Consider the following 12,319-nt stretch of genomic DNA (forward strand, 5'->3'; position numbering starts at 1 on the left):
CCATTGACACACTATACAATGCACTGATACGATTACAAGAAGCTAGACCACAGCTGTGTGCGTGTCCATCGGAAACAATTTACGAGAGCTCTCATCCATATTCATCAAGCCCATCTCATATATGACAGCGTAATTCTCCTTTGCATACAGATACGTTCCGTTACACATTCCATTGCAGTATTGTGCAATTTAGTTTGACGTCACGACATACACAAATTAGTTTTATAAGCCTTGATAAGTTTGACAAGTAGGGGTGGCATCGAAAACGACCTGGCCAATCAGAGAGACACAATAACAATTCAATTCATTTTCAACAGAATCAACGTGTGTATAGGAATTAAACGGTGCCTTTTTTGACGTGCTGACGTGTTGAATCTGTTCTGGGGTTACAGTATTTGTTTAGGGCTTCCTCCACTCAAACAACGAAGGTTGGTCGATCTGGTTGTCGTTTCGTTCGTTGGCCAAGATGGGTTTTATAGATACCTTACATCACCATTGGAAGAAATTGGCGATTATCGGTGTTCTTGCAGTTGTTGGTATTTGCATTGCCATTGGACTTGCTGTTTCGAAAGATGTAGAGCAGCCGGCAGATGCCGAAGTATCCGAAGGGTGAGGAAAATTTGAGCTTAACTCTTTTAGGACATACCAAAAATTGATCACATCTAGTTGTTTCCTTTTTGAAACCTCTATACAATTATTTAATCAGCCGTAATGATATAATCATTTATTTCACCTAGAGTAAGTTATTGTATATTCCAACAATCAAATATGCTATGAGTATGAGCATTAATGTTGAGTAAACACTTGGGCTTTCTTACTACATGGATATAAAAATATTTGACATCTCAAGGAAAGTAGGCGATGACAGATAGTGTGGAAATGTCGAATGGATGTAGCTTCTATATTATAGCTAGATCGCGCATGTAGCACAATATATTAATCTGTAAGCTTATAACACTATGTTTGGCTGGATGATTTTTCATTAAAAAATATCACAGAGGCATGGATTTCTTTTGTCGTTCCTTGTGAAATGTGTATATAAGCATAATATATGAACAGCTAAGTGTTCCATCAAAAATCCAAAATGAAAAGTAAAAGGGGCGGTTAGATGAAAGGAATCACAAAATGTTGTTCGAAAAATATACATTCCCAAATCTTTGTTTCCATATCACGCCATATGCCTATTGGAGATTAATTGCTCGTGCGCATAATCACACACACATGCACAATGTCAGCATATTTGGTGATTTTAAAAGTAAAAGAATAGTACTACATGATTTGGAATATTTCACAATTATTTTCAATACGAAATGTTATCATATACTAACTAGATACCTGGTCACGAAGCAAGAGTTACAATTTTCAAAATTATTCTAAAATTTATATGTAAATATTATAAGAAGAGCATATATAGGTTAAATTGCTGTACTCTGGATACCGACCCACACGTACCGATATAGTGTATCTAACAAACAGATTATAGTTGATACTATAAGTCAGATATTAGTGTTAGTAACACACTTTAATTTTTGAAAACAAACGTCATATAAGGCAGGCACAGGCAACACGGATGTCATCATCATAATTGTCAAGTTATGTATTCATCAAAATTGCCAAAAATTAGTCATAGGAATTATTATTTTGTGACTGTGTCACTGTTGAGAGTGGTGTTATATCGGAGCAAATGTCATCGTCATAGAATTTAATATAAAATCTCTGTTTTTTAGACTTATAACGTTTATAGGCACTTTATGGGAACATTGGAACGTCTCACGTTGACCTATCGCTACATTTCAGACAAGTGACACCATGACATGTCTCTGTGACGTAATACCTATTGACGTATTCTGAAACACTGTAGTGACACCTAGCATCGCTGACATTCAGTGAAGAAAATTTCAGGACACCGGGAGAGTTAAATTTTTATGATATTAAAAATTAAAGCATACAGTAGTATATTATCTGTTGACTTTAACTTTTATTTATTCGTTCTGCCAATTCAAGATCACAAACTTTTTAATTTTTCTGTAATAAAATTCATACGACGATCATAAATCTGGGGATATCCCAAAACAGCAATACCTCCAAATTAAAAAGTATGTTTCGTTTTAAATAGGCACATTTTACTTTTTTGGTTACGAATTACATAAGCAAAGTGCAGACATTAATATCGTGTACATATTTAAAATGTTACATTTTATCCCAGAGAGAGAGAGAGAGAGAGAGAGAGAGAGAGAGAGAGAGAGAGAGAGAGAGAGAGAGAGAGAGAGAGAGAGAGAGAGAGAGAGAGAGAGAGAGAGAGAGGGAGACTTACATTCATGATTTGTACTTTATTAGTCCATCAGTCGGGGTGGGTCGGTCTGTTACGTCACGGATAACAAGGATGAAACCTGTCTGTGATTACGTATATCAGATAGGTAGATCTATTTGGTAGGTAGGTAGGTAGGTTAGTAGTTAAGTACAGTATGGTTGGTAGGTAGGAAGGGGCAGACAGGTAAGAGATTGGATGGCTGGGTGGGTAGGTAGGTAGGTAGGTGGATGGGTAGTTTGGTAAAGCTAGTTACATGTAGTTAGTTAGGTAGGTAGGTAGGTAGGTAGGTAGGTAGTTAGGTAGGTAGGTGGATGGGTAGTTTGGTAAAGCTAGGTACATGTAGTTAGTTAGTTAGTTAGGTAGGTAGGTAGGTAGGTAGGTAGGTAGGTAGGTAGGTAGGTAGGTAGGTAGTGATTCAGTCAGCCGGCTTTCCAGTCGGCCGGCCGGTAACCTAATTCAATCGTTCAGTTAGTCATTAGTTTGTTACTTGGTTAAGAACTTATTTCATATATGTTACAGATTAAAATTTGCAGCGATAAACACATCATGCTGACATAATGAACGTCAATTTGTACTGAGTAAAGCATTGTGATGGACCAATGGCACACAACAAACAACAACTGAAATTCTACAATTTTAACGTTTAAGTCCTACATACTAAATCAGAAGTAGACTTCTGTAGATATATTTGAAGTGGCAAACACGAGGTATTCTCCACTAAGCCATACTCATTTCGATTTCTTTTGTGGAAATGAAACAGACACTTGAAATAAAGTATGTACATCTATTACACACATATGTTACCACGTCGCTTGATGCTCATGGATTTTAGATATTTTACATATACTTAGCCCATCCCTAGATGTGACATGTTCTCGCGTTCTGATTCGCTGTTCGGGGCTTTCAGTCATGGGGAGATTGTCAGCGTATGTGTGTGCTCTGAATATAACAATAAATCATAATGACGAGATATGTGGTTCAAATGATATTCCTTTCAATATAATGTTGGAAAAATATAGGTTGAGTGAGTGAGTGGGGGAGGGAGAGATGTGGGTAGGTAGGTAGGTAGGTAGGTAGGTAGGTAGGTAGTTAGTGAGTTCGGTTAGTCGGTCGGTCGATAGGTAGCAAGGTAGGTAGGTAGGCAGGTAGGCAGGAGAAGTGCAACCTCAAATATACTTGAGAAGGGACGTTTACGTAAATCTCAAAGTAAGCAGGTACCAACCGATAATGATGTAAAGCTTGTAAAAGTGCATGTATAGGACAATCCCATGTAACTTTGGAGTACGCAACTAATGAACAGCTTTCCATCAGAAGACCAATTACCTGTTCCACGAGAAATGTCATTTATCTCATTCAATGTAAGAGATATGGAATGTTATATATGTGGGCCAGACTATAAAAGAAATGAAAACAAGATTTGACGATCTCAAATCCTCAATTCAATCGAATAAGAGTCGAGGGTTACCCAGTAGCACATCATTTTAATTCTGCCAATAATGGTATTGAAGACATGGCATTGATCATCATTTTTCCTGCTAATTGTACAAGAGCGAAACAGGAAAGGAAACCATTGGACTTTTCAACTACGAAACATTCAAGCCCCCCCCCCCCATCCCCCATTTGAACCTGAGATATCTGCCTTATAATGCCTTTACATGTCAATATTACCTGATACAATTCCTTGTGTTAGTACTGTGGTAGATTTAGTTATAAGTTAGTTTAACTTAGTTTATTCATTTTCCCCTTTATATCTTTCATTCAATCTAGGGCCTATAATCTATACAATAAATCTTGATGTTCTACTTGTAATGGACGTATGTTTGCTTCATTTACTTGTAATAGAGGTGTGTTTGCTATTTACAGTCCCATTCAATATTTAATTCAAACGCTTCTTGAAAGGAAAATCCGCTCATGCCAAACTAGTCGAAGATTCAAGTCGCTTACTACTGATAAGAAGTAATATTATAATATTAAAGTACTCCTTCCTATAGAAGAAAATCTTTCCTTTGTCCTTCAACAACATAACGACTTTTAAAATAATTTTATGAGTATGTAACTATAGATGCGCAATTTCATTTCTACCAACTTCATAGTAAACCAACTTCTTTGTTCAAGAATGTACTCCATCGGGCAGTTCAATGGTTCTGTCCAGTAAGTAATACAGGAGAGAGCACTGGGAAATATCCAGAGTTGAATATTTAGTGGTCCGCTAAACCATTTGTAAGAGAACAGTTGTTAGGTTCAACACAATTTTGTCCTCGTCTATCGTCATGAAGAGTCCATACATCGTGATTATATAATATGAAAGGTATAAAAGTGAAATAATGATATATAAATATGAATTCTAAGTAGACGATCAAGTTGATAGCAGTAAAAGATTGTTAATACAGATTTGTTACATCGCCATAAAATACCTACAGGGTGCAAAATTGCATACAGTGCCAATGAATATGTTGTAAGGTAGCGATGCCCAGAACGGTACTTCCTATATACTATTAAATGTCTGTACAACATGGCTTGGATAGCCCACAGACTTACCTATCGGTCTTGACCGTTCATTCCGTCAAAATGAGCGAATAACATTGAGTTATAGATCCAAGTCTCTGGGCTAAATACGGATATAAATCGTGTATGGAGGCAGAAGGTTTATAAGTTTGTCAGATCTCGGATAGTTGGGCAGGCAGGCAGGTTGGTAAGTGTGTAATATAAGTAGGTATGTCTAGCTAGATAGGTCAGGCGGTCGGTCGGTCGGTCGGTGGTTGGGAGGATGGGTACATGTATGGCATGGATCAATGGATGGATGGACTGACGGTCGGCCGGTCGGTCGGATGGGGAGTGGAGAAATGGACGGATAAATGGGTGGTTGGGTGGATAGAAAATGATTGACAAGTGGATTGATGTTGGTCGGGTAGATGTTATAAATCGATGGATGAATAGATATGCCGACTTCGAGGTTGCCCACGAACCGCAAAGAAAAAATACGCCTTTTGAAAATGTGCTAAAGATTTTGAATAGCAAATGATAAAGTGTTATATTCTATTCCTTGTTCCGGCTTTCCATTTATGACCTTGTACCGGCTAATAGGATCATTGTCATGGTCACGAATATCTCAATGTCAGCTGTCCGACTGTTCTCGATTTGAGAATTTGAATGACCCACTTGACATCATTTGGAATTTAGGGAACACTTCACTTTAAAAAAAAATGCGGGACGCAGTGTGAGTGAAATCAAGTAGTGACAAAGACTGATTTATTTGTGTTCTCATGGTATACATATTCTTAACAAAACACGACCATTTCCTAACTGTAAATGCGGTCGTATACCTCACACCTGGTATACATGTCCTAACACACACACACAAAAGGAGTTATACCCTCGCCATTGTATGCCACAACAACTCGCATCCACGTCATTGATTCTACAATTTGCTATATTCAGCTGGCCTTGAACTAAGGATTATATCACCTATCTTCTCGTAGTAACATGACCCCTACGTCATGAGTATTTGTATTGGCTGAACAAAGAAAACTATGTCAATATTAAGATACCTTTCCAGATTTAAGGTAGTATTTCAAACGTTTCTTTTGAAGAGGATGAGGTTAATAAATACTTAGTGTGGTAAAGTCTATAACGTTGATTCAGTTTTCATTGTGATAGCAATGCACTAGATAATCATACATAATAAAACCCCAAAAACTTATTTTGAAACAAACCTGAGTTGTCTCTGTTTGTGAATATTCTAAAAAAAACGTTGTTGTTTTTATAATGATGAGATTTGATATTTTCGAATCGGTCATGGTGTTATTTTACATTCATATGCACATTTTTGAAGTGCGCATTCGTCATCATTTATGCTTGGATAAAAATTTATTAAGTTCACTTCGATATGAAACAAAAGTATTAACATTCACGAACCATAAGTTACAGACTGTGCCCATTTTAAAAGTCAACTTCTGCCACTATACTCTGTGAATGATTGTTGTAGTATAGTGTTATGCATGGCTGACGTGTTTTTCTGAGTATTTCACATTGACAAGGTGTAAAATTAAATCTATGTGATAACAAAAAATCTTTAAAAATGAGCAAACATACCTTTTAATGGAGGAATTCTCTGCGCTAACCATATTATACAAACCGCCTAAATTTGGAGTTGTCTTTGGTATCAGCGTACGGGTAAACAAATAAAAGAACTCCAAACAATAAACCAATGTTCTCATCTTATCACAGCCACAATGTTACAAGCCAAAACACTTTTGCGAAGCATAACATAACTAATACAATTATGATATAGTTTAGGCCTAGAAGATTCTGATTATTGATGAAGATGTCAAATTTCGCTTTCAAAGTACCTCAACCATATAAAATATATTACAAATCATTATTTCAAAGTTTTTACCACCATGTTGACAAGTGACGTGAGTATATAGTAGAAGTATTTGCTACCCCTGTGAGACAAGTTTCGCTGAGACCACCCCCACCTACTTTTCAGTTTTTGTTCTTGAAAATATAAAAAAGTTGTATATTTAAGCCACCAATCCTCCCTGCATAGTTTCCTTCTGAAGAAAGAGTTACAAATTGTGTATCCGTTTGTTCATGTTATAGGTCTTCATTTTATTGTGTCACTATTGCCAGTTTTCTAAACCATGCCATTTTTTCCCTTAACAGAGGTAATTTTGGAGCTCAGAAAGGCCATGATAAGGGGTCCTCTTCTTCAGAAAACGTTGGTTCCGGCTCCATCGTATCTAATGGAGTGGAGGTCCCAGCAAAACTTCGCCCCTTCAACAAAGAGCATGTCATGCCCAATTTCTTCGCCAGAGAGGTGGACCCTGAAACTGGCGAGCTTACACCTCCCGATTCGGCGTATCGAGGTGGTTACGTCATTTTTGTACTCAACCAACACTCCGGAGGTCAGATCATGAAGCTCTGTATGGAGCGTTTGTCGGCTAATGACGATGTACTTCTCCTTACGGCTAACAATTACGCAGAGAAAGTGAAGGAAATCAAAGATAATAAGAAGATAAGTCATAAGTTCGTAGCAGGCGATATGACATTGGGGATATGTGATTTCGTTCCTGATTCGAAATGTTCTTATTTCACCGTCTTCTCTTCTGCCGCCGAGCGTATGTTACTCAGCTATGTCACATGGTGCCAGTCAGATCGAGCAAGGTGTGAAGAGACTACCCTCCCAGAATTTGCGAAGCGTCATGGAAATTACTTCCTTAAACAGTTAATGCAGACTTACACCTCAAACACAGGAGAATCGAATCTGGATGAAGCTATGAAGGGTATCGAAGAAAAAACCTTGAACATGGCACTGAGTGGTATGTCAGCATGGTTCGCAGGCATTTGCACGACAGCTAATATCGACGAATGCTTTTTGACCTTACAACACTTGTATGGTTTACCCTTCCATGACACGTGTGGCGGAGAACATCTTGGATCCTTGAGAACAGAGGTGACAAGTAAATCATCACCCTCGGATGAATTCATGGACATTTTCAAAGCTCAAGTTGCAGGGGGTGCTACTGAGAAAGCGATAACATTTCACAACCTTATGAACATTTTACGACAACAGATCGATACTGATACAGATTTGAAACCATGCATGCATGCTGACGAAATGATTTCCATCAAAGCAAAAGAAATGTTTGAATCGGAAAATGAGGGGAGGAGACGACGAGGGTAGTTTATGGCAAGGAAATTGAGCCCCTCTAAAATAGTCAACATAAAAATAAACGAAGAATTGACTCAAACTCGCCAGGATGGAAGTCAGTTTCTCTTTTTTGAAATTAAAAAAAAATCGTTTTAATTGCTGATATTTGTTCCTCAGTATGTATTATATCGGTCAAATTGAGAAAGGCCTTAAATCAAGTAAAAGATCGTACGTCCTGCGATCGTTAGATGTTACAATGCACTGAAAACAATAATTGTTTCATAACCTTGACATTTCTGCGACACTCTGGAACTCGCACACATAGCGTTAGGATTTAATTTTGTTCTTGTCTACCAATCTGGCGAGTTGTTGAGAACAACACATACAATTATGAGTAAAATCAAAATTCTAGTTCTTATTTTGGTCACCATGTACTTACATATTCTTAAAAGGATACCATGCATGTTGATATCTTATTTGGCAGATAGAGTTCAAACGTCACGGTTATTACAATTCCTCCTTTGGAGTGAACGAGTTTCACAAAACATGTTTATTTCAAGTTTTACGTTTCAAACAAAACATTTCCTTTAAAACATAGAAGTTCTTAATTCTCTATTTGATAAATAACATCATTGACTATGATGCATTCATAGTGTACTTAAAATGTCCTTGCTTCCTTCCCGAGGAATTGTAATATAGCGTTATATCTCTGGATGACATTTATGTGTACATTGGTTAGCTTGCATGTATATATTGTATAGCATCATCTACGCTACTAGTTCGTTGGAGAACTTAACAATGGACGCTAATGGATAAGTATAGTCTTTAAGGTAAATCATTTTTTCTCTTTTTTCCTCGTCCTCGTCCTCGTCCTTTCAACACGGGTACAAGGTAAAACTCATAAATGCAGTTTGGATAATCTAGCGCTCATGTAATTGTTAAAGAGTTAACTGAAATATTTGTTCAACCTGTGGCAAAGTACTTAAATTTACCAATCTAACCAAGGGAATTGTTCTTATCTTTTTCATAAATATAACACAGTATCAAGCAAGATACATGGAGCCATTACAGAGTGTTTCACGCTGTTTGCGATCATCAGACGACCTGTTCGATACTGTGTTTTATATATATATATATATATATATATATATATATATATATATATATATATATATATATATATATATATATATATATATATATATGATCCAATGCCTTCTCACTGACCAGGCCCATTTCACTTTTGGTCAAATTAATTAATCGGATTGTCGGATTGTTGGTAAAGTTCTCTTTATGTGATCTTTCACAGTTACGGAGTTACGAAGGCTTGTTTTCCATTATTTCCATTCTGTCGTCGATGTTATGTTGTAGGCTATTTTTCTTGACTCTGCGTTGATGCTATCATACACTTTGTCGTTCACTGTCTTATAGTTTTTTTGTAATATTCTCTGATGAGCTTCTCGTACTGGTTGTTATCGGTTCGGTAAAAGTTTCTTGTTTTATGAGCAGGAACAGCATTTTCTTAGCGCTCTTGATTTCCGTGATTTCCTGAGCTTATGCTGGAAACTATTGTTCACACTTCTGAATTTTATGTTTTCTATCATCCATTGATGTGATTATGACAATCGAAAATTGAATTAGTTTATCTTCGGATTGTGAAAATGGTCATTCGACAGTTAATGGAAATAAGGGAATCAATTAAATTGGAACTTTAAATCTGAATTCTTTTAATCTTTAATGTATTCTTTCACTTGGATTGAGGTTCTGTCTCCAATTAATTTCTTCATTTACAGTTATATTTACAGACTACTATCCTTGTATCATTTTCACCTTACAATTTCTGTAAAAACTAAAATATTGTAGCTTTTACAACAAATAGAATATAGTTTATTACAATGTGTGTAACGGGTATATCTGTATACTAGAACGTCATCAATATGAATGACGTCACATATTCATTACATATGCATGACATCATTTAGTCACTAATTGTACACAACGTCCAATAGAGTAATTGAATATACATGACGTCACATAGAGTCATTATATATGCATGACGTCATGTAAAGCTGCATTGTATCGAGGTTTTAATAGGGTGCCACACGGCTTGCTCGGTCTTCTTGGGGAATTCATTTGTGATACAATTATTGGCGCCATTATATGGAATTAATTAATATCAAAATTCAATGATATCGGAGATGTTTCAAAATTGCGAGAAAGTTTCGATCTTGTTGTGGACTTCAACTTTGGCAATGCAAACTGGAAAACAAATTGTCTGTTATCGAGAACAAAAAATGAAAATGTTGATAAGATACGTAAATGAAGTGAATGTATGATGCATAGAAAATGTTTACATTGTCGACAATTTTTTGCCATCATCTGAAATCGCGTCAACTTACAAATGTTGAAATCAAATTTATAAACAGATCACGCTTCAGAATTGTAATTAAAAAGATATTTTAAACTATATTTTGACAGAGTATAATAAGACAAATGTGTAAATAACATAAAGCTATTTCAGAATAAAGAAATCTTGGTGAGGACATCTTACATACTATAAGTTTACTTGTGACTGAAGGACACTTGGGTTTTTGTGCATGTCATTTACTTTTTTTTCTGTATTAATTTCGGATTATGGGTCATGGAATAAAATGCACGGGTTTTCGGGAAGTTTTGTTATATTTTATTGAGAACGTTCGTCTGAAGTCAGACAATTGCAACTAAAAGAACAGTTCGTTTAGATGTCTGAGTTCTAAACAATTATAACTGATTGGGTCGCATTACAATCTCTCGCATAGTTTGTAGAAAAAAAGGTTCGGAGAAATATCGACCATGTTCCCAATGTTGTAAAACCTCTTCGACCAAAGGAATCCATTTGGAATAATGAATGGATTCTGAGTGTAATGTCTTTTTGCAATCCTCCCCTGGCCTATTTTCTTTTGGCTATAAATATTAACATTCCCCAAACTTGACAAGTTAAATATGGATGTGACATATAGTTACATGGATGTGACATATAGTTACATGGATGTGACATATAGTTACATGGATGTGACATATAGTTACATGGATGAGACATATAGTTACGTGGATGAGACATATAGTTACATGGATGTGACATATAGTTACGTGGATGAGACATATAGTTACGTGGATGAGACATATAGTTACGTGGATGTGACATATAGTTACATGGATGTGACATATAGTTACATGGATGTGACATATAGTTACATGGATGTGACATATAGTTACATGGATGTGACATATAGTTACGTGGATGAGACATATAGTTACATGGATGAGACATATAGTTACGTGGATGAGACATATAGTTACGTGGATGAGACATATAGTTACGTGGATGAGACATATAGTTACATGGATGTGACATATAGTTACGTGGATGTGACATATAGTTACATGGATGTGACATATAGTTACATGGATGTGACATATAGTTACGTGGATGAGACATATAGTTACGTGGATGAGACATATAGTTACGTGGATGAGACATATAGTTACATGGATGTGACATATAGTTACGTGGATGTGACATATAGTTACGTGGATGAGACATATAGTTACGTGGATGTGACATATAGTTACATGGATGTGACATATATTTATATGAAAAAAATTGTCAAAAAGACATGAACATGAGTCTTTTACATTATGAACATTGTCACTTTCTTTTGTTTTGTTGTACCTTTAGTCTTTCTGTCGCTCTTCATGTTTTTCGCTGTCTGTGTCTCTATAATATGTCTTTTCTTCAGCTTCCTGTACTATCTCAGCTGCCAATCCAGGTTCCTGTGCTATCTCAGCTGCCAATCAAGCTTCTTGTACTATCTCAGCTGCCAATCAAGCTTCTTGTACTATCTCAGCTGCCAATCCAGCTTCTTGTACTATCTCAGCTGCCAATCCAGCTTCCTGTACTATCTCAGCTGCCAATCAAGCTTCTTGTACTATCTCAGCTGCCAATCCAGCTTCCTGTACTATCTCAGCTGCCAATCCAGCTTCCTGTACTATCTCAGCTGCCAATCCAGCTTCCTGTACTATCTCAGCTGCCAATCCAGCTTCCTGTACTATCTCAGCTGCCAATCCAGCTTCCTGTACTATTTCAGCTGCCAATCAAGCTTCCTGTACATGTACTATCTCAGCTGCCAATCAAGCTTCTTGTACTATCTCAGCTGCCAATCACGCTTCCTGTACTACCTCAGCTGCCAATCCAGCTTCCTGTACTATCTCAGCTGCCGATCCAGCTTCATGTACTATCTCAGCTGCCAATCACGCTTCCTGTACTATCACAGCTGTCAAAGAAATTGGGTAGTCATGGCATTCGTTTTATACTC

The 12,319-nt window shown here is 36.7% G+C and overlaps 1 protein-coding gene across 1 annotated transcript; it reads left to right on the top strand.

Moving 5' to 3' along the window:
• Positions 1-420: 420 nt before the first annotated feature.
• LOC144436342 (uncharacterized) lies at positions 421-9,112 on the top strand. The gene is made up of 2 exons (XM_078125116.1): positions 421-609; positions 6,977-9,112. Exons 1-2 carry the CDS (start codon positions 467-469, stop codon positions 7,995-7,997), a joined length of 1,164 nt encoding a protein of 387 aa, XP_077981242.1. The 5' UTR covers positions 421-466; the 3' UTR covers positions 7,998-9,112.
• Positions 9,113-12,319: the final 3,207 nt, after the last annotated feature.

The sequence above is a fragment of the Glandiceps talaboti genome, chromosome 6 (assembly GCF_964340395.1).
Source record: "Glandiceps talaboti chromosome 6, keGlaTala1.1, whole genome shotgun sequence".
Classification (NCBI taxonomy): Eukaryota; Metazoa; Hemichordata; class Enteropneusta; family Spengelidae; genus Glandiceps; species Glandiceps talaboti.